General features: G+C 42.5%; 2 protein-coding genes across 4 annotated transcripts in view; one reads left to right on the plus strand and one right to left on the minus strand.

Moving 5' to 3' along the window:
• Nucleotides 1-10: 10 nt before the first annotated feature.
• UNC50 (unc-50 inner nuclear membrane RNA binding protein) lies at nt 11-9515 on the plus strand. 2 transcript variants are annotated; one of them, XM_027554660.1, is made up of 6 exons: nt 11-169; nt 1223-1506; nt 2917-3037; nt 6907-7046; nt 7135-7236; nt 8611-9515. In XM_027554660.1, the coding sequence occupies exons 2-6, from the start codon at nt 1227-1229 to the stop codon at nt 8745-8747; spliced, it is 780 nt and encodes a 259-aa protein (XP_027410461.1). In that variant the 5' UTR covers nt 11-169; nt 1223-1226; the 3' UTR covers nt 8748-9515. The 2 variants fall into 2 exon arrangements, with proteins under 2 accessions (XP_027410461.1, XP_027410460.1); XM_027554659.1 differs by having other exon boundaries at nt 7132-7236; nt 8611-8944.
• A 45-nt stretch (nt 9516-9560) lies between these two features.
• The window catches only part of MGAT4A (alpha-1,3-mannosyl-glycoprotein 4-beta-N-acetylglucosaminyltransferase A), a 126327-nt gene continuing 107950 nt past the window's right edge, over nt 9561-27937 (minus strand). For both annotated transcript variants that reach the window (XM_027554657.1, XM_027554658.1), the window contains exons 13-16: nt 27619-27697; nt 26746-26812; nt 16733-16845; nt 9561-16591 (exon numbers count right to left, since the gene is read on the minus strand). In XM_027554657.1, coding sequence (XP_027410458.1) covers nt 16565-16591; nt 16733-16845; nt 26746-26812; nt 27619-27697 — 286 coding nt within the window. In that variant the 3' untranslated portion in view covers nt 9561-16564. The remainder of the gene's footprint in view (nt 16592-16732; nt 16846-26745; nt 26813-27618; nt 27698-27937) is intronic.

Below are 27937 nucleotides of genomic sequence, written 5' to 3' on the forward strand. Positions count from 1 at the left end.
CGTAACGCGAAAGGTATCGCGCGCGGCGTTTGTGGGTCACGTGACGCGACGCGCCCCCTACGTGGTTGACGTAGCGGGGAGGGAAGTTGGCCCAGCGGCTGCTGGGTCGGCTGCTCGGCGGTGGTGGCGGGTGTATGTGAAGCCGGTGGACGCCGCCGCGGGGCTCCAGGTGAGGCCTGCCGACGGCCCCGTCTGCGCGCGACTCGGGCTCGCTGGTCAGCCTTTTCCTCCGGCAACTTGCGGCCCCACATCACCCGGCCCTGGAGTGACCGCGCCCGGGTCCGGCTGCTCGGGCTGCGGTGGGGCTGCCAGACACCATCGCGGAGGCTGGTTACAGCCGAATTTCAGATAACAGCGAATGATGTCTGCATAGCTGTGGGTCTCACGCAGTGTTTCGGACCTGCTTATATTACAAATTACTGTTGTATCTGCGATGCAGTTGTAACTGGACGTCATGTGTTTTTATGCTCAATCTGGCCGCCTTACCGGAGGCCCCGAGCCGGAGGGGAGCAGCTGGCGTTCTGGAGGCCTGGGGAGTGGAGCCCGACACTGGGCTGCCGGGGCGGGACATGGAGGCCGGACGATGACCAGCGCCTCCCTGGCTTCAGACTAGTTGGACTGGACCATGATGAACTATTCAGGAAGTAAAACACTATGCGTTTGAGTTTTGCCTTGTTTTTACATCCCATGCTAATGAACGAGTTGTTTGTTGGTGAGGCGCTGATGGACTTGTGTGATAAGCCATTTACTTTACCTCGTCGGGAACATCGTTTCTGTTTGGGTTCAGCAAAGGCTTTTCCTTAAAGTCTTGATTGTTAGCACAGATGACAGGTGGACTTTTGATTCAGACTGCCTGAGTTCAAATTTTGGCTCCATCACTATCTCTGCTTCTGGAGAAGGGGTGGGAGGAGGTGGGGAGAGGTGGAGCATGTCTGAGGATGACAGAAATGAAGTACAGAGAATGGGTGGACCTTGTAAAAGCGTTATTATGAAGGTTCAGAAAACCACGGGGCAGCCCTTTCCTGAAGTGCAATGGGCAGTTCTCCAGCTCCCAAATCAGCCTCAAAACCAAATTTACTCTGAGTCCTGCCTCTTCTCAGGGATCGGGGCCAAAATGTAAGATGACTTCTCTCCTAAATAACTCACAAGAGGGGTGCTAGAGGCTGGCAGTTTCTTCTGGTGATTTGTATTAATAATATAGTTTTCCCTCCCTTCTATCTAGGAAGATGTTACCAAGTACTTCGGTGAATTCCCCAGCGCAGGGGAACGGAGTGTTGAGTTCCAGGGATGCAGCCAGACACACAGCGGGAGCAAAACGCTACAAATACCTGAGGAGGCTTTTCCGTTTCCGGCAGATGGACTTTGAGTTTGCTGCCTGGCAGATGCTCTACCTGTTCACTTCCCCACAGAGAGTTTATAGAAACTTTCACTATAGGAAGCAGACAAAAGATCAGTGGGCCAGGGATGACCCGGCTTTCTTGGTCCTGTTAAGTATCTGGCTCTGTGGTAAGTGTTTATCTGCAGGAGAGTTGAGAAATCAATTGAGTGTTTCAGGTTGGACTTGTCATTTGGAGAATCCTGTTGTCAGCGTGTTATGGGTCATAATTTGGGGTTCTCTGAAGCCGTTGTCTTCCTTTCTGAAGTCTCCAAAATCTCCTCACAGGAAAGAGAGTGGTATTCTTCCTGATTTTAAAGGTCCCAAGCAGATGCCAGAGGAAACTGGTTCCTGGGAACTTTGAAAAGCACAGTACAGAGTCACTCCATGTCTTTCAACTGCCATGATATACGTAGGGCTTCCCTGGTGCTTCAGATGGTAAAGAATCTGCCTGCAGTGCTGGAGACCTGAGTTCGATCCCTGGGTCAGGAAGATCCCCTGCAGAAGGAAATGGCTACCCACTCCAGTATTCTTGCCTGGAGAATTCCATGGACAGAGTAGCCTGGTGGGCTACAGTCCATAGGGTCACAAAAGAATCAGATACAACCAAGCAATTAACACTTTCACATTTCTCATAAATTCACTGATACCCAAATGCAAACTTACTGTGAAAAAGGACTACTGAGATTGGAAATTACATTTCACCGTCAGGCTGATCCAGGGCTTCCCTGGTGACTCAGTTGGTAAATAACCTCTGCAGTGCAGGAGATGCATGTTCAATCCCTGGGTCAGGAAGATCCCCTGGAGAAGGGAATGGCAACCTGTTCCAGTATTCTTGCCTGAAGAATGCCATGGACAGAGGAGCCTGGTGGGCTACCGTCTATGGGGTCGCAAAGAGTCAGACATGACTGAGGGACTAACACTTTCACTTCTCACTTTCATCAGGCCCATCCAGAGTGAGGGTTCTGAAAGTACTAATGTGATCTTGAGAAACTGCTTTAAGTTCTCCAATAGTGCAGTGAAAGGGTCTGAACCACTTTTAGTGTCTCAATCATGTCTGACTTTTTGTGACCCCTTGGACTGTAGCCTTCCAGTCTCCTCTGTCCGTGAAATTCAGCAGGCAAGAATACGGGAGTGGGTAGCCATTTCCTTCTCCAGAGGATCTTCCTGAGCCAGGAGTCAAACCTGGGTCTCCTGCATTGCAGGCAGATTCTTTACAATCTAAGCCACCAGGGAAGCCCACCTTTAACTGGGTTTAAACATGTGAGTGCCTTCTCAGTAATGGTCGTATTCTGAATGCTGGGGCTACCCTGGTGAATCACAGATATATGGGGGCCTCCTCAGTAAACGTCAGGTATCTCAGTGGTAGTTGTGTGTTCCAGGGCGATCTGCATTTCTTAATCAGTTACATTTATTAGTAAGATAGCTTATTTTACATACCTGCATCCCATTCTGGAATGGGCATCTGAAAGGCAGAAACTGGCCTGTATGCTTAGAATCTAGCAAAGTGCCTGAATGCATCTTGTAAATCTTTCTTGCAGTGTCCACGATAGGATTTGGCTTTGTGCTGGACATGGGGTTTTTTGAGACGATAAAGCTGCTCCTTTGGGTGGTATTCATAGACTGTGTAGGCGTCGGTCTTCTCATATCAACCTTAATGTGGTAAGTACAGAAGCTTTGGTTTTTCAGATGCTACTGTAGAGCCTCCCTCTGTTTGCTTCAGAGAGTAGCTGATGGAAATGGAAACTATATGAACTGAAAGCACTGATTTTGTCCGCCAGGATTACCATATCTCATTCTCCTGTGTTGGCACCTAGAGCAGAAAATACTCTTCAGGGGATGGTCTGCTTTGTCAAACTGCACCAGATAAGTGAATTGAAGTCATGATTATGTCGTATTAACAAAATCCCTGATTTTGCAAAAATGTTTCACAGCCAATTCTGCTGAAGTTGACTGATTTCTCAATCTGACTCTCTCTGGGTTTGCTGTACCAGTAATAGTGTGCTGAGTATCAGTTTGGCATTTGATGTTTTGATGGGTGCTCTTGTGTGGTTGGCGGAAGGGGTGGACAGGCGGGTGAGCTCAGCAGGGGGCTGGTGGTTGCTGCTGTGTATCAGAGAAAACACTGGAACCTGAGTTGCAGAGAGACCTGGGTTCGAGTGCCAGCTCGGCCATTTACCCTGTCCTTGGAAGATGGACGTTAATTATCTATTTGTGAGGTATTTGAAAAGCTTGTACTATGAAAAGCACCTGGCATACAGTCTGTGCTCAATAAATGGTAGCTGTTAACATTTTGAGCAAGATTGTGAGAGGCTGGCCTCTGATGGATACAGCCTGTTTGCTTTAACTCCTGACCAGTCCAATAGGTTTTGTATGTGCTGGGTAGTCAAAAAATGCACGCACCAGTACTCTAAAATTCTAAGTGAAAGTCGCTCAGTCATGTCTGACTCTTTGCGACCCCATAGATCCCATAGTCTGCGGAATTCTCCAGGCCAGAATACAGGGGTGGGTAACCTTTTCCTTCTCCAGGGGATCTTCCCAACCCAGGGATCGAACCCAGGTCTCCTGCATTGCAGGTGGATTCTTTACCACCTGAGCCACAAGGGAAGCCCCTTAAATTCTAAAATCTGTCCTAAAAAGGATACTGCTAACTAAGATGGCAAATAGATGTGGAAACAGTGGCTGACTGTATTTTGGGGGCTCCAAAATCACTGCAGATGGTGATTGTAGCCATGAAATTAAAAGACGCTTGCTCCTTGGAAGGAAAGTTACAACCAACCTAGACAGCATATTAAAAAGCAGAGACATTACTTTGCCAACAAAGGTCCATCTAGTCAAGGCTATGGTTTTTCCAGTAATTATGAATGGATGTGAGAATTGGACTATAAAGAAAGCTGAGCACCGAAGAAGATGCTTTTGAACTGTGGTGTTGGAGAAGACTCTTGAGAGTCCCTTGGACTGCAAGGAGATCCAACCAGTCCATCCTAAAGGAGATCAGTCCTGGGTGTTCATTGGAAGGACTGATGTTGAAGCTGAAACTCCAATACTTTGGCCACCTGATGCGAAGAACTGGCTCATTGAAAAAGACCCTGATGCTGGGAGGGATTGGGGGCAGGAGGAGGAGGGAACGACAGAGGATGAGATGGTTGGATGGCATCACTGACTCAATGGACGTGAGTTTGGGTAGGCTCCGGGAGTTTGTGATGGACAGGGAGGCCTGGACACAACTGAGCAACTGAACTAAACTGAACTAATGAAAAATCTGACTGTGGAAGAGGATGAGCTGGAGAGAGTGGTGAGGCTGGGTGCAATTGTGTGGTCTGCGTTTGAGCAGAGGAAGCCCAGACTAGTGTAGTGATTCCAAAAGTGGAGGATGGTAGGGAAGAGGGGGGAGCCCAGGGCCTCTAGGGTGGCCTGCAGGCTGTGGGCTTATGAGTGCCCATGTGGGCTTTGGGTGCTGGTGCATTCCATATGGGACTTGCTGAGTTCAGGAGACTTGTTGATAATGAAATAAAGGTTCATTAGACACTGGCGGCGGAGAAGGCATTGGCACCACACTCCAGTACTCTTGCCTGGAAAATCCCATGGATGGAGGAGCCTGGTGGGCTGCAGTCCGTGGGGTCACTAAGAGTCGAACACGACTGAACAACTTCACTTTTACTTTCATGCATTGGAGAAGGAAATGGCAACCCACTCCAGTGTTCTTGCCTGGAGAATCCCAGTGACAGGGGAGCCTGGTGGGCTGCCGTCTGTGGGGTCGCACAGAGTCGGACACGACTGAAGCGACTTACCAGCAGCAGCAGACACTGGGGGAGGGAACTTGGAGGCTGCAGCAGTCTGGCCAAAATGAGGATGTGACTGGCATTCTTAATCTGAAGGTGGGAGGGGAGGACTCAGCTGTCTTGAGCTGTCCCGGGAGGAGTGTCAGTGTTCTAGAGGTGAGACCTGGATGAAGGCCAGAAGCCTGGGAAGCACCTGTTTAAGGGCTGAGCAGAGGGGTGGGGCGGCAGCAGGACCATTGAATGGGAGCCCTTGGATGGGCTAAATGCTTCTTACTCCGTTCATTTTATAGCACAGCCTTGGCTCATGTGGAAGGTGTTTTGGTAAGTTCCAGTTTGTTCTACCAAAGCACTCTGATCTTGACATTTTCAGACAATTGAGTATAGGACTATTTTATTAGTACTATAACACCTCTCGTTTCTTTTTCTATTTTTATTTCCACTGTAGGCATAGCATTTTTCTTAACAGTATCCTTGAAATCACATGTAGAAGCAAACCATCAAATTTCCATTACTGTTTACAATCCTTTTTGTTCTTTTCCTTTGAAGACCTGTCTTTCTGTTACCTGAATGTCTGCCTTTTCATTTATTCATCTTTTAAAGGAACCATGAGACCATGCTGTGGAACAGAGGCACGAGCTTGAGTGACTGTTCCTGTGGCTGGAGATGTCGCTGGCCACTCTTTCCTTACTGGTTCCTCCGGATTCCCTGAACTTTCCACAGCGGGGCGGGGGTTGGTGGGGTGTATGTGACCCCAGTCTTAGGCCACAGACCTGTTCCCTATTTGTGTTCACTCTGGGTGATCTCATTCAAGTTCATGGCTTTTAATAGCATCTGCATACATGAATCTGTATATCCCCTGTGTGGACTGCTCCTCTAAGCTTCTAGACCTTCTTTCTGTATTTCTTACTTCTTCACCATAACAGGGCCAGGTCCAAACTCCTGTGCTCTCCCCTTCCTGCACCCAAATCACTCTTGGTGCAGCCACTCCTGCCTCAGTGGCACCTCCATCTTTCAGTGGTTTTAAGGCAGGAGTCTCTCAGTTGTCCTTGACTGACCTTTTCCTCTGGCACCCACTGTCTAGTACTCCACTCTTGTCTTTCGGGCGTCCCTGCTGTAGTCGCCCCAGACCAGCGCCCCCGCTGCCGCCACCCTCTCCTCTCTTCCTCACAGTGACTTCCCTCCTGCCGCTTCGCTTCCATTGTCCCCAGGGTCTGTTCTCAGACTGCAGCCAGAGGAACCCCGTCAAAACAGTAAGCCAAACGTCCTTTTGGGAACTCCTCAGTGACTTCTTATTCCACCAAGAGTAAGAGCCAAACGTCTGACAGTGGCCACAGGGTCTATAAGATGCTCCTTTTTCTTGTCCCATTTCATTGCCTGCTGTCTTCTCACCAGTTGCAGGCACTCTGAGCCCCTCCCCCACTCTGTGCTCAAGACTCCTCTCTGCTTGGCAGGCTCTGCCCCAGGGGTTCCCATCACTGCCCCTGGTTCTTTGCCCAGATGTCGCTCTCTCATGACTTGTCATAGTTAACATTTCACCTTGGTAGCCTCTGCCCTTCTGTCCTGCTTGTCTTTCTCCATAGGGCCATCTGACTGTACTGTCAGTCCACTCCCACTAGATTGAAGGCAGAAATTTGTTTACCACCATATCTCCAGTGTCTGGAATAATGCTTGAGCTATAGAAAATAGTCAGTAAATACGCATGGGGTTAATTTTATTGTATTATGAAAGAAATGTTACCTTTTTTTTCAGGTTTATCTCCAATAAGTATTTAGTGAAACGGCAGAGCAGAGACTATGATGTGGAGTGGGGCTATGCCTTCGATGTGCATCTGAATGCTTTTTATCCTCTCCTGGTCATTCTGCATTTTATACAGCTTTTTTTCATCAACCGTAAGTAGCAGTTTCTTCTAAACTTGTCATCAGAAAGTCTTCGTTGTACCCACTGAAAAAAGACTCATTGTCCGTGTCTCTTCAGCAGATGTCATCCTAACAGACACATTTATTGGATATTTAGTTGGAAATACCTTATGGTTGGTTGCCGTTGGCTACTATATCTATGTAACTTTCTTAGGATACAGTGGTAAGTAATTGATTTTTTTGGTTGACAACACTACGGGGAGGGGAGAAGTTGTAACAGTAATACAGTGAGCTTTATGGAGCTGGCACTGTCCCTGGTGTTTTACATAAATTCTCCCAGTTAATCTTTAGTTACATGATACAGGTTTACTATTCCCCATTTTTCAAATGAGACAAGCCCAGAGAGATTTAAGTAATTTATCCATGGTCCCGTAGCTCCAAAGTGGCATAGCTGGTACATAACAAACTTTATAATTTCAAGGAACCATGTTAAACCATACTGATGCTCTCCCGGTTTCTTGCAGGAACCCATGACGAGTTTTTTTTCTCCCAGGCTTTTGGGTTCTGGGTTACCAGCAGGCCGTCAGATGAGGAAAGGGTTGGGTCCAGTGTCTGGGCATGTTTAAAACCTTTGCCGTATTTTCTGTTTTATGATTGGGGGACGGTTCTGAAATATTTTTCATTTTGTAAACATCTGTGTTGGTCCCAGGCCACCTGCTGGACTGGAGAAGCCTAGGGGTGAGAGGTGCTGTGGATGATCACAGATGATCAAGCCCAGCTTGATCCTGCTGAACTCAGGATATGTTTATAAATTCATTATTCAATCCTGCTCTCGGTTCATCTTTCATAGTATGAATGAGAACCGTATTTATTTTTCTTCATGTATGTTAAGAAATGACTGCTATTAGGAGTTAAATTTAGAGATCGTATGACTTGTTAGTGTTATGTGTTGTAGCCCTTTCCTTTACTGTCCCTCTAGATGTTCAGGATCTTACCGTAAACCTAAGTCACTTGGACTCACGTGTGACTGATTCCACTGGTCAGAGAGTCCCCTTGACTTTGTCAGGAACCACTTGCCCCCCCACCTCCAAATTGTAACACCTCGTTTTGGGCATGAGGGAGGTCCTGTCTCTCGTTCGGGGGAGATGGAAGTGGATTTTGGATCACTGTCCTGGTAACTCCCTACAATTTAGAAGATTCTTTGGACACAGCTCAGTTTCAGTTTGGGGACTACTTGTATGAGAAACACTTAGATTTGAATGCATGGGGTATGGACCCACTAACAGGAAGTGACAAGTGAGAAAGAAAGAAACACAGATATCTGGGGGTGGGTTTTATATTTGAGAGCTTCATTTCTTTCCTAAAGTCTGGGATCCTAGTTGAGAGCTCACCTTCTCAAAGTGGAGGTGTAACACTCCCTCGGTCGGGAAATCTCCAACAGCTGAAAGTTGGTATTTTTCCTATAACACCATCCATCTCTGCTGGTACATTAAGATGGGAAGCTTCTGAAGCATCACAGGCTTAAATTCCCCACTTCATCCATTACTAGCTGGCGATGTTGACTCTCACCCTTAACCCGGATCCTGTCCTTTTCCAGCACTGCCATTTCTGAAAAACACGGTGATCCTTCTCTACCCGTTTGCACCTCTCATCCTGCTCTACGGGCTGTCACTAGCATTGGGCTGGAACTTCACCCACACGCTCTGCTCCTTCTACAAGTACAGGGTGAAGTGAGCCAGGGCGCCCCTTACATCTGAGCAGCAGTATTGGTGAGGTGGTGATTTCTTGTGAAACCTGTAAATAAACTATCATTGTAGATATCTTAAAGGTATAAAGTTTGCAAATTTGAAGAACTATAAATGTTAATACTTAGTACATTCCTTAAAACTAATTAAATGTACATTTCTACAATAAATATTTTTTAAACTAAAGTGTTACCTTTTATTCATAAATATTTGCACACAGAATGATATGCAAAGTACTAAGGCTATGAAGAAAATAAAAAGGTAAAACTTTTTAACAAATTATTTTTGAACACGTATCCACGTAATAGTCATGTGTGTCCCATCCCCTCCCCAACTGTTACTGACAAGGTACAGAGTCACCCCCATTTCTAACAGGCCACATTTTAAACTTTTATATAAGCCACAGGGTCCTAATTTAAGCTTTAAGAGTCTCTTTAGGAATCACTGAACTACAGGCTGTAAATGTCACTAATAGCCATTATTTATGCCAAAAAAAAAAATACCCAACCAACAAAATGTAGTAGATGAAGAGTCCCCCAGAAGCTATTCTTACTCTGGGAACTGTATAACACACGCAAGGCATGAGTGAACCTCTGTATCACGCTGATAATCATGGTCTTAACAACTAAGGCTTTTTTTTTTTAAAGACTTTCCAAAACACACAAATCTACTATTGTTTTCTAACTGAAAATAGTCCTGGTAAGCTATTATTATATATCAGTGTTAAAACTATAATAATAAAAAAGCTTGGTACTCATGAAGTTTTACCTGTTTTTTATTAGAAGGAGTCTTGAATTCAACATGGCTTTTTAAACTTCTTTATTTCAAATACACATGAACGGTTGTGGCACAGAGAAACAGTGATGAAGGCACAGTCAACGGGACCAGTTATCAGGTTTTCAGTTTTAGCAGCAAATTAGAAAATAAATAATCTGCCTTTGAAAATCCAACAGGACCTAAAATAGTACTACAGTTATTACCAATCCGACCAATGAAGATGTTATAAGGGAAATATGTACAATATATTTCAGGGGAAAAAAAAAATACATTGGTACAACCTGGAAAAGCAGTTCTTCAGGCAGCTTCTCCCAGGGGTGCTTCCAAAAACACCCCCAATCCCAAAGACAGCCTTTCCAAACGAAGTTTGTTCTCAAGGAGAAATGCTTTAGTTTTTCACCCCATAAATGAAACAATGGTTACATTTAATCAGCTGATCTCTAAAATCTTTCTTAGAAAACACGACCGACTACACTGAAAACGTCAAATCTGCTGGCAGTGCATCTTACAGTACTGTCCACACCGGCCATCATTAAGGCTCAGAGACTGTGTCTTCAAAAGGTATTTTCACCCAAATTTCAGCAAACTGAGCATTTCGAACAAATAATGGAATGCTTATCAAACTCAAGTACCAAATCTTTGATTCCAGGGCAATTTGCTAATCACTAATGCTCTGAATTAAACAGCCTTCCTTGAGTCCAAGAATATGGAATGTTCCCCACAGCAGACAGTCCTTATTCTAGAACAGTTTTAGCACCACAGTTCCTAACGTTTTTCCACACAAGCGTTTCCAGGCCAACACTCAGTTTACATTTTTTGAATGACATCTAAATTGCCCACTCATACTCTGAAGCTCCAGCCCTTTCTGGTTTGTTCCTCTGGAAATGCTCTAGCTAGCACCCTAACAGGTGAAGCGAGTGTTTCAGGCAAGAAGAGTCAAGTTTCTGTATAGATAGTGATGATACGGGTATATAAATATAAAAAATGCCTGTTGTTTTTTTTTTTTTTTTTTTTAGTAATACTCCTGTAGTGGTCTCTTCAGCACTGTAGGTTCACATGCATTGAAGAAATGAAGCATATTAGTTATGCCATATATATGTTAAGATTACTAATTAAAGATATACAATTCTCAAACTAAATCTCACACACTATAAACACTGCTCCATAGCTTGGAAATGTTTCCTTTCCTTTAGGACTTCAGATACGATTATGACTCAAGTCTTTGACTTTTTGATAACTTTAGCCTCTCATTTTCTTTCTTTTCAACTTTTCTTTTATCAGGGCTATGGCAATATAGTCAAAGAAGCACAAAAAATATGGATAAACCAAAATTAAACCAGCAATTAACACTTTGGAAGCAAAAGTATTTTGGAAAATAAATGAATTACAAAACTTTGTTTAGCACGTACAGGATTTGATCTGTGCTTAGATTATAAAGTAATACAGAGCAGATTATTTGATCTCTACACAAAGGCATACTTTTTTTCCTCTTAATAGCTTATTTAAAATAGCATTATTCATTCTTTGTAACAACTGACAGTCTCAGAACAATCAAAATCAACATAAAGTGACGCTGATTCCAGGAAAAATATGCCTTACTGGATCCTGCTCCTGTAATGTCATGCTAGCAGTTCCTTTATGAAACGCGCTGCTAAGCTGCTGCAGGTTTTTGCCAACAACCTTCCAATGAAAATTAACTGAGGTCTTTGGGAGAGAATCCCAGATGAGACTTGGATATATAATCTGGTAGGACAAGACTTTATTCATGTGTTTATCAAGAAATAACCCAACTATGTATAAAAAAAATGAAACTAGAACACTAACACAAGAAATAAACTCAAAATGGATTAAAGATTTAAATGTAACGCCAGAAACCATAAAGCTTTTACAGGAAAACATACGTAGTACACTCTGACATACATCACAGCAAGCTTCTCCATGACCCACCTCCTAGAGTAATAGAAATAAACAAATGGGATTTAATGAAAAGCTTTTGCATGGCAAAGGAAACAATGAAGATTAAAAGACAACCCTCAGAATGGGAGAAATAGAACAATAGGCAAACAAAACAACTGATAAAGGATTAATCTCCAAGATACACAAGCAGCTCGTGCAGCTCCAAAACAGAAAACCCAATCAAAAAATGGACGGATGACCTAAACAGACATTTCTCAGAAAACATACAGATGGCCAACAAACATGAAAAGATGCTCAACATAGCTCATTATTAATGCAAATCAGAACTACAAGGAAGTATCACCTCATGCCAGTCAGAAGGGTCTTCAGTAAAAAACCTACAAACCATGAATGCTGGAGAAGATGTGGAGAAAAGGGAACGCTCTTGCACTGTTGGTGGGGATGTAAACTGATGCAGCTGGTATGACAATTCCTTGAAAAACTAGGAACAGAACTACCACATGACCCAACAATCCCACTACTGGGTATATAGCCTGAGAAAACCATAAATGAAAGAGACACATGTAATCCCAATGTTCATTGCAGCACTTTTTACAATAGCTAGGACATGGAAGCAACTTAGATGTCCATCAACAGATGAATGGATAAATAAATTGTGGTACATATATACAGTGGAATACTACTCAGCTGTTAAATAAAAAAGTGTACATCGGAGTCAGTCCTAGAGATGGATGAACCTAGAGTCTATTATACAGAGTGAAGTAAGTCAAAAAGAGAAAGACAGATATTGTATATTAATGCATGCATATGGAATCTAGAAAGATGGTACTGATGATCCTATTTGCAGGGCAGCAATGGAGATGCAGACAGAGAACAGATCTGTGGACACAGTTGGGGAAGGGGAGGTGGGACGGATTGAGAGAATAGCATGGAAACGTACATTACCATATGTAAAACAGCAAGTGAGAATTTGCTGTATGACTCAGGAAACTCAAGCCAGTGCTCTGTGACAATCTAGCGGGGTGGGATAGAGTGGGAGGGGTTTTCAGAAGGGAGGGGACATAGGTATACCTGTGGCTGATTCATGCTGATGTATGGCAGAAACCGACACAATATTGTAAAGCAGTTATCCTCCAATTTAAAAAATAAAAATAACACACCAAAGGAATCAAGTAGGAAGACTTTTCTGCTTCACCTCTTTTAAATATATTCATTTTCTATTGCTGCATTAAATCACGGCAAATTTAAAAGCTTAACACAATACCCATCTATTATCTCACAGGTCTGTAGGCCAGAAGTCCAGGCAGACAGGACTGTGCTCTCTGCTCAAGGTCTCAGAAGGCTGGAATCCAGGTGCTGGTGGGGACCAGGCTCTTGGCTGCTGAAGCAGAGTCCATCTGCAGACTCCTTCAGATTGCTGGTTGAGTTCAGTTCCTGCGGCTGCAGGACTGCAGTTTCCATTCCCTTGGCTGCCGGCTAGGGCCTCTCAGCTCCTTTAGAGGCATTTCTCCTCATGTGGCTGCCCCCATCTGAAACCAGCCATGGTGTCTCAAGTCCTCCTGCTTTGAATCTCTGACTTCTGCTGACAGCCTGAGAAAACTCAGGGCCCACATGATTTGGCTAGGTGTTCCCAGATAATCTCCCTTTTGCTGTACAACATAATTACGGGTCATAATCCCAGGTTTCACATACACTCAAAATCTAAAGTCACTGGGGGTCATCCACAGAAGTCTGGCTGCTACAAATACACACTGCTATCAATTAGAGCAATCTTTCCAAACATGCTGTTTGCATATAATCACCCTTGGCTCCACGGACAGCACTGTTAGCAGACAATGTTTTCATTACCAGGACACATTTAAGAGAAGACTTCACAGCACTGCTGACGTTTTTCCTAATTATTTACTGATGCAGTTGTTGATCTAAAAAAGCTACAAAAGATATCTCCAACAGTTGAATTAACCTATACATACATGTCTAGAGCCTGCGTGCTAAATAAGCCACGTGCATTCGTGTTTTCCAAAGCTTGTCAATCACAAGCTTTGGAACCTCAACTTAAAGTTGTAGATCTTAACTGGACTCCAATAGCAGAGACGGTGAATGCCGTAAAGAACGCATGAGACTGAGAGCAAGGAATTTAGAACTGGATGTCAGGAACCTGGAAATAGGTCCTCAACTTTCTCTTCTCCCTGCAAATACTCATCATCATTTACACTATGACATATTCTGCATGTCTGCTTTTAGCTTCATGATTGCAACTCATTATTCTGAATTCTAAAATGTTAATATTAGCACTCTTGACACAGTGCTGTCCTACAGAATTTTCTGGGATGATGGAGATGTTCTACATCTGTGCTGTTCGATCCAGTGGCCACTAGCCATAGGGAGGGCCAGTGTGACTACAGAGCTGAATGTTTTATTAATTTAAGTAGCTGCCCGGTTGTCCAGTGGCTACTGTAGAGGACAGCAGGGCTCCAGAGACAGCATGCCATAGACACACAGAAAAGTAAAATTAGTCCCACCGCTTGACACACTTTTCCCCACTCACTCTTTGGGCAAAAGTGGTTCAGCATCCATTCAAGGTCAAGCATTTACTTTCTCTCTGTTCCAAGTTCCCTAATCTTCTGTCCCAATACTTCAGTTCCTAACCTGATTCTTAAGGGCAACCACCAGAATTGCCTGTTCTTGGCAAGCTTCTAATTGTCTAGTGGAAACCAGGGGAGGAGCGCTCAGCAGAGAAGAGGCTCCATGGACACCTGTACAACAGGGGATGGACAGGAAGCATGACGTACACGCTTGCCCACGGGAGCTTGACATTTGGTCAGAGTGAGTACATGTCTGTGCACACACACACCCCACAAACAGAAACTAGACAGTTGAGACCATGTGTGTGCCCGCACGCGTGCAAGTGTGTGGCAAGGACAGCAGCTGAAGAGAGTTCAGGAAAAGGAAGAGGAGTGTGGGCTGGAAGAGCTGGTCCCTTCCCGCAGACCCTGCCTGGGTACCTGCCGTGTGTCAGGCAGTGTTCTGGGCTCAATGAGGTGCTGGTAACAAATTCACAGGAAGGAAGGGGTACACAAGGGAGTCCTTGAAAGACAAGATGTGGCTAAAACTCTTCTTAGGAACAGGAGGGATGAGCTAATAAGTTTTCACCCTCAGCTCTGCAGAGCTGCCTGGATAAGGCTCAGTCTCAAGACATGCACCCTGACAAAGGGCCAGGAGCTGCAGTTACTGCCACTCCTCGGACTCTCAGAGCATGGCCTTTCTTCCTCAGGTCACAGTCAGCTACTCGGGAAGCAGAGAAACAAGGGGGCTCTAAACCCACCCCCAGATTTTTACCTCCTGCCACTTGGTTGTTAGAGCAGCAATTTAGTATGTGAAGCTGGTTCCAATATTTTATAATGAGAGGCTATGCTTTTCCAGTGAAATTTCCCTGCCAGGCACTGGGCCAAGGAGAGTTGGGAAGAAAAGGTAAATTAAAGAAAATACGAAGTAAATTTTAAAAACCTTGAGGAAAATGTTTAACTAGACTTTGACATAAAAATAATCATTGTTGGCAACGTGTAACTTTTAAATCAAGAACCATTCAAGTAATGGAAAAAATTGTACCCTATCTGTGTTTTCCATCCTTTTTCACTGCATGACCCTGTACAGAAAATAAGGCTGTTTGAAAGCTATTTGTTCAGCCTGCTGGGTATGGGTGACACTTCTCCAAGCTAAACGCAACCAGCTAGAACCTCCAGTGCCCAAGGCCTCAGCCATGGGCTATTTGGAAAGCCCAGAGGGTTTAAGCTCTGCACACCTGTAGCTGTCTGCAACCCACCTGAGGACACCACAGTGGCTGGGAACTGATGTTGATAATTCATAATTTTGTAAAAGACTTCAGTTAAGATCACTGACTGCTAAGGCTGATAATATTTTTGTCTACAGTGACATCATGTGGAATTGCAAGTTTAAGAGTAATAAATACTCTCTGGATGTGAATTTACTTACAGTTCATACTGCAACAGAATAAATTATTTTGAAAAACATACACCTGTTACAATACCTTTCACCAAAAACCCACCATTACATTTTTCTTTAAAATTAAACCAATTGTGACTCGTACAACAGCATTACCTAGAAAACATTTTGTCAGAACTCAGAATGAGTGCAGATATAAAAGCCTCAAGAGAAAATGCATCTAATTTGTGGATTTTAGACAAAGATTAATACAGAAAGAAGAGTTTGTCATTTTACATATCAGAGGAAATGTAATGACTTCAGTTTATGGTAATTTGGGTTGAAATGCATCACCCTTGCACATTAAAATTTATCAGACTGATTTTTTGTGGCTATACACCATACATAGTATAGTAAAATAACCCTCAAGAAGGACATTGGTCTTTAAAATCCTGGCTTTAAGGAATGACAAACGGCTTTGAAAATATTTTGCTCAGAATCATTGTGATTATAAAAGTACTTCAGTTAGGAAATCAATCTAGAATCATTCTTAAATGGCAGTGCATTTGAAAAATGGCATTAACTTGTAATGTTTGCATTTCCAAAGAAAAATATAGAAAGAACTTAAAAAAGCAAGGTAACTGGTTTTCAAAAAAAGTATTGATTCAAAAATTTACTGCACAAAAATATGTACTTCTTAAGTATTTCTAATAAATTAACTCCATAACATTTTATGTATATTTATATATTTATATATATATAATCCCTGATCATCTATAAAAGAGGGTCTATAATACTAAAATAAATGAACTTCAAAAGTACCCCCTTCATAAAATGTATTTAACATTAATTTTTCTCAAATTTAATGAATGTAACAATATGTACAACTCTTATGTATTAGTATAATACCAAAATAGTACAAGTCATATTAACAGGCTGTCATAACTGTAAAACGTTTGAGTTGAGTTAAAACTGGAGGACAGCTTAGATTCAAATGAATACAATTATCCGTGGGAGATTCATTTTCCAAGTGGAAATATGACAATCATTTTATCTACAGTAGATTTCGCGAGAGGTAGAATTCAAGTTACCAAAAAAAGGTACGTGCTCAGCTGTCTTTAATCAACAAATTCACAGGGAAAAAATGTGTTGGTTTCTTAGTAGAGATGGTCAGTTTGTGACTTTTTTAATATGGATCTGAAATACAAGATAGTGAACAGCATGATATGGCAATCAATTTTCAATTCGAAAAAGATCTTAAATATGAAATCCAAATGTTGTAAAAAAAAAAAAAATGTAGAATCTAATCTGTTCTACTGATTTAATGTATTGTCTTACCTCATTAAGAATGGCCCAAACAGCAGAATTCTGAATAACTGAAAGTCGGAAGGCCGAAATGGGGTTTAGGTTGGGATCCACCATCCCTTCTGCAACACCGTTTTCAAATTTCCCTGCAAAGGAAAAATCAACACTCGCTGGGGTAAGACTGAAACAAGCACGCATAAACTATCACTAACTCAAAGCGGGGAAGGAAAACACCAAAAAAGTATTTCCAGTAGAGGTTTTTACACAAAGGATGGGCGAATTTGTTTTCTTCCTACTACCTTTATTCCAGGTTTAAATTTTTCACAAAGTAGTACATGCTTTAAAACATGAGCAGCAACCTGTTTAACAGGCAGAGCAATACATTTTATTGCACATTTTTAAAAAGTAAATATATTTATTCTGACATCAACTAACACAAGTTTTTAGTAAAATATGTCATACAAGCCTTACAAAACATACTCCTTACCATCTCTCAGTCTACTTTGAGGATTGAGTCAACAGTAAAAAATTTCACTGCTTAATTAGACACACACACACACACACACACACACACACACACACACACACGATGGTTGGCCTTGAGTGATTTCCAAGGTCAAATCTAGGAGGAATTAAGATATGATACATCCTCAAGGCAGGTCTAATATAAAACTCCATTATAAATGACAAGCTCATAAAGCTTTCCTGTAAGGATAAGGATCAAGACCTAGAAAAGATAATAAGCTCTCTACTCTACTCTTCTTGCCGTGAGCAAACAGCAAGGAAACAAAACAAAAACACTGTTGAAAAAGTGTCAGAAAAATGGTTGTTCTGAATCACACTGCTCTAAGCCAGAGATTGGCAAACTTCCTAAAAATAGCAGATAGTAAATATTTTAGGCTTTGTGGGTCAAGACAGCATTTGGGAATATCACACAGGTACTCATATAGGAAAAGAGAAAAACTAATTTCCATAAAATTTTTATTGATGAAATTCAAAATTTCAACTAAGTATTAGACTCTCCTCCCCTCCAAACTGCCACATAACATATGAGATTTTGATATATCTTGAAGGTTTCCTTTCACACAGCCTAGATAAGATACTGCCAAATAATGTTACTAATCCATAAGCACGAGATTTAATGTAGCATATCCATGACTTGGAAGGTATCTGCCATCAGATTCTATTAAGAGTCTTTTCTTCAAAACATATATCTACCTTATCATAACATTACAGATGAATCATGTCCAATCAAAGGTTATGTGGAACCTCCTCAATTAGCTTGATATTTCCTGTAGTTTGGTGTCACCAAAGTGACTGGAATGCAATATAAGTTTTGCACATAAGAACTGTTTTATTTTAATAATTTTAGGTTGAATTCACTAAGAAACATTATCAGGTCTGAAGCAAAAACTATTTTCAAAAAGATAACAGTAGTCGAAGGCACTCAAAAACTTTCTCACTTGGAAAATTTTCAATTCTTATTCCAGAGCTTAAAAATAAATAAATAAAATTTTATCACTGCTAAGCCCCAGAACTGCTGTTTGGTAGGGCAAGTCAGAATATTCAGGTCTTATTTCTGACAAAAATTCACAGAACTGATGTTGATGAAGTCAACGAGAGTGAATAAAATTCACTGGCAATACTACTAGTTCAATAAATTAATCATACACGACAGATTCAAGCACTCTGTAAAGCGTCTATTGACGCATAATAAGGTAACCATAGGCTTGGAATACCTTGCTGCTGCTGCTGCTAAGTCGCTTCAGTCGTGTCCGACTCTGTGCGACCCCACAGACGGCCTCCTACCAGGCTCCTCTGTCCCTGGAATTCTCCAGGCAAGAACACTGGAATGCCTTATGGCTTTTTAAAACTTTTTATTTTACATTGGAGTATAGCTGATTAGCCATGCTGTGATGGTTTCAGGTGCACAGCAGAACAACTCAGCCATACACAGACACGTATCCATTCTCTCCCAAACTCCCCTCCCATCCAGGTTGCCGCGTAACACTGAGCAGAGTTCCATATGCAGTACACTGGGTCCTTGTTGGTTATCCACTTTAAATACAGCAGTAAACGACAAGCTTTGTAACTGTCCATCAAACCCTTCTCCTGCACAAGTATTTTCACCACCATTCACTGTAACATATCCTAGCAGACTCCACTTCAGATGTACAAATTCTGTGTCTTCTCAACTTGTTTGAAAACACTCTTGCCTGCACTTGTTCTCTACAGACTATGCACAGAGGCCAGTTGTTCAGTCACTTCAAACCTGGCATTGACTCCAAATAACAAGGCCGCGGTTGTTAACAGATGAGGCAGTAGTATCTGTCAACTCAAGCCAAAAAAAACTACTCAAATAATTTGCTTGCCTTTTGATTACTGACATTGCTCTCAAGGTCCCCAACTCCTCAATCAAAAGTTATTACTGAAAGTCTAATGGTCTGAAATAAGATTTTTCTCTGTACACGGATCTCTGGCTGTTACAGCTAAACACTGGTGAATGGTTTTCTTGCTTGCTAACTTTGGTTACAGCCTCATTAGAATCTTTTATTTTTGTGAAGAAACTCTCAGTGATATGTTAAATTTTCTAGTTTTTCTGACCATTGCTTTCCTGTGAGCTGGGGATACTGTTGTGAGTGGTTAGTTTGGTAACATATTCTTCAGTACAGTTCCTTTACACAGTCAACACGATGACCTGCCATCTACCTTTGTAAAAAGAACCCAGATTCCACTGTGTTAAAAAGCACAGCATTCCAAGTCCACTCTCTTCTTGTTTTTACCTGAAGGGTAATCACTGGTAATTTTCTTTGATATGCCACAATAGACTGATGTGTGTGGCACATCCACACCGCCAAACTGTAACGCATCAGTGCTACTGGTGATACACTGAGCAGCAATTCAAAGCGACGGGAGCACCACCTCCATCTCTTTGGCAACTGCTCGCTTATCTCTGCTGTTGTAGCAGAAAGACACTCACAGACAACCCAGAAACAAACGAGCACGGCCATGTTCTAAACAAACTATTCACGGGCACGGAAATGGGGATATTTTCTAATTTTTACATATCATGACATAGAAGGCAATGGCACCCCACTCCAGTACTTTTGCTTGGAGAATCCCACGGACGGAGGAGCCTGGTAGGCTGCAGTCCGTGGGGTCACTAGAGTCGGACAGGACTGAGCGACTTCACTTTCACTTTCCGCTTTCATGCACTGGAGAAGGAAACGGCAACCCACTCCAGTGTTCTTGCCTGGAGAATCCCAGGGATGGGGGAGCCTGGTGGGCTGCCGTCTGTGGGATCACACAGAGTCGGACACGACTGAAGAGACTTAGCAGCAGCAGCAGTACTATTTTTATTTTTTTCAACCACTTAACAATGAAAATAATGAAAAAAGTTTCAACATTCTTTGCTCACAGGCCATTCAAACAAGCAGCTAACCCTTGTGCTGTTACATGATGTATCAATTCTAAAGTCTTAAAACATAATCAGATCAGATCAGATCAGTCGCTCAGTCGTGTCCGACTCTTTGCGACCCCATGAATCGCAGCACACCAGGCCTCCCTGTCCATCACCAACTCCCAGAGTTCACCCAGACTCACGTCCATCGAGTCAGTGATGCCATCCAACCATCTCATCCTCTGTCGTCCCCTTCTCCTCCTGCCCCCAATCCCTCCCAGCATCAGAGTCTTTTCCAATGAGTCAACTCTTCGCATGAGGTGGCCAAAGTACTGGAGTTTCAGCTTTAGCATCATTCCTTCCAAAGAAATCCCAGGGCTGATCTCCTTCGGAATGGACTGGTTGGATCTCCTTGCAGTCCAAGGGACTCTCAAGAGTCTTCTCCAACACCACAGTTCAAAAGCATCAATTCTTCGGCGCTCAGCCTTCTTCACAGTCCAACTCTCACATCCATACATGACCACAGGAAAAACCATAGCCTTGACTAGACGAACCTTTGTTGGCAAAGTAATGTCTCTGCTTTTTAATATGCTATCTAGGTTGGTCATAACTTTCCTTCCAAGGAGTAAGTGTCTTTTAATTTCATGGCTGCAGTCACCATCTGTAGGGATTTTGGAGCCCAGAAAAATAAAGTCTTGATACTGTTTCCACTATTTCCCCATCTATTTCCCATGAAGTGATGGGACCAGATGCCATGATCTTCGTTTTCTGAATGTTGAGCTTTAAGCCAACTTTTTCACTCTCCACTTTCACTTTCATCAAGAGGCTTTTTAGTTCCTCTTCACTTTCTGCCATAAGGGTGGTGTCATCTGCATATCTGAGGTTATTGATATTTCTCCCGGCAATCTTGATTCCAGCTTGTGTTTCTTCCAGTCCAGTGTTTCTCATGATGTACTCTGCATATAAGTTAAATAAACAGGGTGACAATATACAGCCTTGATGAACTCCTTTTCCTATTTGGAACCAGTCTGTTGTTCCATGTCCAGTTCTAACTGTTGCTTCCTGACCTGCATACAGGTTTCTCAAGAGGCAGATCAGGTGGTCTGGTATTCCCATCTCTTTCAGAATTTTCCACAGTTTCTTGTGATCCACACAGTCAAAGGCTTTGGCATAGTCAATAAAGCAGAAATAGATGTTTTTCTGGAACTCTCTTGCTTTTTCTATGATCCAGCAGATGTTGGCAATTTGATCTCTGGTTCCTCTGCCTTTTCTAAAACCAGCTTGAACATCAGGAAGTTCACGGTTCACATATTGCTGAAGCCTGGCTTGGAGAATTTTGACCATTACTTTGCTAGTGTGTGAGATGAGTGCAACTGTGCAGTAGTTTGAGCATTCTTTGGCATTGCCTTTCTTTGGGATTGGAATGAAAACTGACCTTTTCCAGTCCTGTGGCCACTGCTGAGTTTTCCAGATTTGCTGACATATTGAGTGCAGCACTTTCACAGCATCATCTTTCAGGATTTGAAATAGCTCAACTGGAATTCCATCACCTCCACTAGCTTTGTTTGTAGTGATGCTTTCTAAGGCCCACTTGACTTCACATTCCAGGATGTCTGGCTCTAGGTCAGTGATCACACCATCGTGATTATCTGGGTCACGAAGATCTTTTTTGTACAGTTCTTCTGTGTATTCTTGCCATCTCTTCTTAATATCTTCTGCTTCTGTTAGGTCCATACCATTTCTGTCCTTTATCCATCTCATCTTTGCATGAAATGTTCCTTTGGTATCTCTGATTTTCTTGAAGAGATCCCTAGTCTTTCCCATTCTGTTGTTTTCCTCTATTTCTTTGCATTGATCGCTGAAGAAGGCTTTCTTATCTCTTCTTGCTGTTCTTTGGAACTCTGCATTCAGATGTTTATATCTTTCCTTTTCTCCTTTGCTTTTCGCTTCTCTTCTTTTCACAGCTATTTTTAAGGCCTCCCCAGACAGCCATTTTGCTTTTTTGCATTTCTTTTCTATGGGAATGGTCTTGATCCCTGTCTCCTGTATAATGTCACGAACCTCATTCCATAGTTCATCAGGCACTCCATCTATCAGATCTAGGCCCTTACATCTATTTCTCACTTCCACTCTGTAATCATAAGGGATTTGATTTAGGTCATACCTGAATGGTCTAGTGGTTTTCCCTACTTTCTTCAATTTAAGTCTGAATTTGGCAATAAGGAGTTCATGGTCTGAGCCACAGTCAGCTCCTGGTCTTGTTTTTGCTGACTGTATAGAGCTTCTCCATCTTTGGCTGCAAAGAATATAATCAATCTGATTTCGGTGTTGACCATCTGGTGATGTCCATGTGTAGAGTCTTCTCTTGTGTTGTTGGAAGAGGGTGTTTGTTATGACCAGTACATTCCAGGCTCAAAATAAGATAAGACACACGCAAGTTGAAAACCATACTGGTAAAGTTTATACTCATTTTCTTGAATAATCATGGCTATTGTTTTTAATTTAATTTTTATCTTATATTGGAGTATAGTTTTTGGGTTTCCCAGGTGGCGCTAGTGGTAAAGAACCCACCCACCAATGCAGGAGATGTAAAAGATGAGGGTTTGATCCCTGGCCTAGCAGATCCCCTGGAGGAGAACATGGCAATCCACTCCAGTATTTTTGCCTGGAGAATCCCATAGACAGAGGAGCCTGGCAGGCTATAGTCCACAGGGTCACAAAGAGTCAGATGCGACTGAAGCAACTTAGAACGCAAAAATGGATTTACAGTGTTCAGGTGCACAGCATAGTGATTCAGTTACACATTTACATATATCATTTACACAGAAAATATTCAACATATGAACTTCCTAAGTAATGTTTTTATTAAAAAATTATTAATACTTGTTTCATAAAGGTATGTCCATATTTGGACTGGGATAGGGAGTGTGTGCTACAAAAATAGTACTATTTAATATTTAGTTAGGATGTGGATTCAGGGATGAAAAATACTGTGGAACTCGAAACATTTTAACTTATGAGATATCTGAGCTCACTTGATGAGCTCATTTAATTAGAACAATAATTAGTAAATGAAAAGACTGGCGTCATTAAAACCCTCTCACCCAGCAATTTTATGCTGAAGAAATACTCCTGCATGTGCAGAAAGCATATTGAGACTGCAGCAAAAATTGCAAATGATTTTAGTAGCAATGATTAGTGGACTAATTAAATTAGGACATGCTAATATAAGGGAATATTAGGCAGCCAATTAAAAGAATGAAGGAAGAATAAAGAGAATGAAGTTGTAGATAATGCAGTTGTGAGTTACTTCCATTTCTAAGCATACACTGGAGAGAAACTCTAGTACACGTGCATAAGTTTTTAGACCAGCAAAAAGATGAAGACAAACTTGATGACCAAAGAGAAGAACAGATAGTAATGTAATCATATCTGGAGGTCTACCCAACAGTGAAAATGAATGATCCATAGATATACAGATCCACATGGTTGAATCTCACAATGGTGAGAGACAAAAAATTGTAGATTACAGAATGACAATCATTTATACTTTAAAATAAACAAAATAAGACTATGCATTATTCAGGGGTATATTACATGTGTATTAAAAGCACAGATGGAAACAGTAACCACAAAATTTAGGATAGTAGTTACCTTTTTTTTCCTTTTAACTTTCTGGTTGTACCCTGCAATATATGGATCTTAGTTCCCTGGCCAGGGAACGAACCTGTTCCCACTGCACTGGAAGGCGGAGTTTTAACCACTGGATGGCCAGGAAAGTCCCAAGAGGATTCTTATTGCCTATCTCTTTCTTTGGTTCCCTCTGCCATGGGCTACTGTATGGGCTACAGTTTAGCTTGAATGAGGCTACCAGTTTCCTCCCAGTTGTTTATCATAAATCTCCAGCATATTCCACAGCACCCTTGGGCGTGGACTTCCCCAAGCTCGTTCCAAGTCAGTCCCCTTAGGGCGAGCTACGGAGCTCCGTGTTCTGATGGGCTGCCTCTCCCCTGAAGCACCCCTCTGCACCACTGCTCAGGATCCATGGCAAGGACAGCAGCTGGGGGAAAGGGACACTCCTGCTGTTCAAGGTGGTAGCGGTAGCCCTTCATGTCCTGCTGACTTCTCCCAGCATGAGGGGACCAGTGGGCAGGGAGAGGCATGGGGGACCAAGAATTCATGCTCTGCCAGGCCTGCAGCGAAACTTTGCCCTAGAAATGGAGGTGGGGTGGAGGAAGGGAGCCTCAGGTCTCCAAGGGTCTGGATAGAGCTGCTGCAACATGGAGCTGGGGTTGGGCGTGGGGAGATGCCAGGTGCTGGTGGCCTGCCTTTCCTAGTGAGATGCCTTCGCCCTGGAGCAGGAACTGGCAGGGGGCAGACTCAGCAATCATGGCTGGACAAGCAGAGAGGAGCTTCTGTGTCACTGAGCTTGGCCAGAGTAGGCAATGGTCAGAGCTCCAATGCCATAAACAATTTTTTTTTTTTAATTTTTTGATGTGGACCATTTTAAAAATAAAGTCTTTATTGAAATCTCTAACAATACTGCTTCTGTTTTATGTTTCCATTTTTTAGCCAAAAGGCATGTGGAATCTTAGCTTCCTGACCAAGGATCGAACCTGTATTCCCCTGCAATGGAAGGTGATGTCTTAACTGCTGGAACACCAAGGACGTCCCTCTAATGTCACAGACTCTTAATGTTTTTACTGAAATTCAGATGTTATAAGTAAATGGTTCCCCATATGCTGCGCTTTTATGAAAAATAACTGTTACCAGTTATGGCAGAGTCACTAGGAGAAGGTCTGTGAAGCCCTTCACACATTATTCCACTAAAGCATGCTTCTTAAGGGAGGAGATTTTTTTATATTCGGTTGAAAAAAAAATCAGTTGCTTTTGCTTCTGATGCATGCTTTTGTTCCACAAGTTCCTAGGTCTCATTGCCCAACAGTTCTCTTCTGGTTCTAAATATGTATGAGTTGATGTTTTAGATGGCCATTACCTTCAAATTACTGCAGAGACATTTAATCATAAATGTCTCTATTTTCTATGCTACTTTCATAACCTAGAACATTCTCAGAAATTAAATAACTGACAGGTAATAGGGTTAATAAATGTCTCACATACGCAGCTAATTTTATGAACATTTCTAAAGTGGGCTAAAATATAATCCGAATATAAAAATAATTAAACTCATCAATCCACTAAAATGACACAGAAATTAGTCAGGGTTATTGCACAAGCCTTGAAGCAAAAACTGAGTGACATTCACTGAACATAAAGCTGCTGGAGGGCTTCCCTGGTGGCTCAGTGGTAAAGAATCCACCTGTCAGTGCAGGAGATGCTGGTTTGATCCGTGGTCCAGGAAGATCCCACGTGCCCCAGAACAACTAAGCCCGTGTGCCACAACCACTGAGCCTGTGCGTTCGAGCCCGGTAACTGCAACTACCGAGCCCGCGCACCCTGGAGCCCGTGTTCCACAAGAGAAGCCCGCATACTGCAGCTGGAGAGCAGCCCCCACTCGCTACAGCTAGAGAAAAGCCCACACAGCAGCAAAGACCCAGATAGCCAAAAATAAATTAAAAAAAAGTATTTTAACAAAACAAAACTGCTGGAGAGAGTTAGAAGAATGTATCTGTTCTGTATACCTACAATAGTAATTGACCAATATAGTCTCTTCTTGCATACCACTAGGAAAAGCATTAAGTAAAAGAAAATACCTAATCATTCACTGAGTTGATGTCTATCAAGGGACGGGCTCTATTATTATACACCTGGTAGCTCAGGCGATAAAGAATCTGCCTGCAATGCAGGAGACCTGGGTTCAATCTCTGGGTGGGGAAGATCCACTGGAGAGGAAATGGCTACCCACGCCAGTATTCTTGCCTAGGAGATCTCATGGACAGAAGAGCCTGGCAGGCTACAGTCCATGGGGTCGCAAGAGTTGCACACAACTTAGCAACTGAACAACAACTATACAGCTGACTGTGCTAGGCACCTAGGCGAACTTTATTGGACTTAATGAACAAATTGGACTTACGAACGCACTCTCAGAACGGAACTCATGCACATGTAGGGGACTTAATGCAGATATCTTATGCTAACGGACACCAAAGGGGTGTGGGATTTCAGGGTGTCTCCTCAGGTTAGACCAGGCAGGTAGATGAACATTAACGGCACAAACCATGGTGATCAATAAAGAAATGTCCCTACTACAGATGCCCAGGGTAGATGGCCACATGGCCTCCAGGAAACTTTTCAATGGGTATCTCAGTAGAGCCTTAAAGCTCAGGAGGAAGGCAGGGCTAAAGACATGGATTCTGGCCCTCGGGTATTGGTGAGGCCACGAGAGGAGCCTGCTAAGGGCATCCAGTATGAGACTGCAGAAGGCGGCTGAAGATGGATTATCTGCCAGTGACAACAATGAAACAGCAGAGAGAGAGAAAGAGGAACCAGGAAATGAACCACTGCTCTGAGATCCTAGTTGGGTCAAGATAATAATAAAAGAATGTACTAGAACACGAGAACAATAAAAGAGTACACTGGCATATATAATCCTAAAGCTGCTCAACGTCTGAAAAGAAGGTAAAATTACTTCAGAACTAGGTTCAGAAAAGGAAAGGACGTTTTCCTAGTGGAAAGTGAGTCTTACCTATTCTGAAATAGCCATCTTCTAATCGTTTGTCTTTGGTTTCTTTGCTGATGTCCAAACCTTCACTCTAAAACAGAACAAAGACATGAATAATTACTTCTATTTAAAATAAATCTAAGTCATTAATCCATTTTATAAACATAAAGTGACACCTGCAGCACAGCTACCTCTGAAGAGAAAATGCCACTTCAGTCTTGAACCTCAAAAGGCTTATTAATGTTAAGTGTTCTTTTCTTAAACCATCATCTGACTCTGTATATAATATACTGTTGGCTAGGAATTTTAAATTTTAATTATTTCCCAATTTAGATCAATTTAATAGAATGCAGTTTTCTATTAAAAACAGACAGAAGTAAAGAACTGCGTGTTAACTAGAAAGATATTAAGCATCCCCTGTGAAAGTCACTCAGTCGTGTCCGACTCTGTGACCCCATGGACTGGGAGCCCGCCAGGCTTCTCTGTTCATGGGATTCTCCAGGCAGGACTACTGGAGTGGATTGCCATCTCCTTCTCCAAAGCATTCCTAGAAGACCAATAATTTTCGGTATTATTCAACAGGCATTGAAACTACATGGTATTTGGGGATTCAAAATACAAACAGCAAGTAAGCATTAACATCAAATAACGATTCATTTATTTTCCCAGTACAAATGTCCAAGTCATCTTCCAATAGGCAACAAAATAAAGGCTCTTTCTATGAATAAGGCAAACAGGACAATATACTAAGTATTTCACAGTTCCAAAAAGAGTCAGGATGACTCACCACCAAGGTCCTGCAATCACAAGAATTTTCTTTCATAAGCAAGAAGAGCCTCAAATCAAGTCTATTAGTATTCGTTCTCAAAGGAAACTGAGGGGGAAACATAGTCTTACCTTCAAAGGCAGAACTTCCACCGTTGTGTTGAGCAGAATATCCCCTGGATGATCCTGGTTGCCACTATGGAACAAATAACTGGAAAGACAAATAAAAATAAGAATATGAATCAGACTTGACAAAGATTCGGGAAGATGGCCTTTACCTCAGCATAAGGTCGACACTAGAGTTTGTAACTACACATCGTGTGTTCTGAATAGCTCATGGATGTTAAAAAGCTAAGCGGATACGTCAACTCCTCTGTCAGAGGGGCATGCTTGCTGCTAACATAATAATGCACTTAACAGACCAAAAGAAAAAAAAATGATGACAGTTTTT

Source organism: Bos indicus x Bos taurus, chromosome 11, assembly GCF_003369695.1.
Source record: "Bos indicus x Bos taurus breed Angus x Brahman F1 hybrid chromosome 11, Bos_hybrid_MaternalHap_v2.0, whole genome shotgun sequence".
In the NCBI taxonomy this organism is placed as follows: Eukaryota; Metazoa; Chordata; class Mammalia; order Artiodactyla; family Bovidae; genus Bos; species Bos indicus x Bos taurus.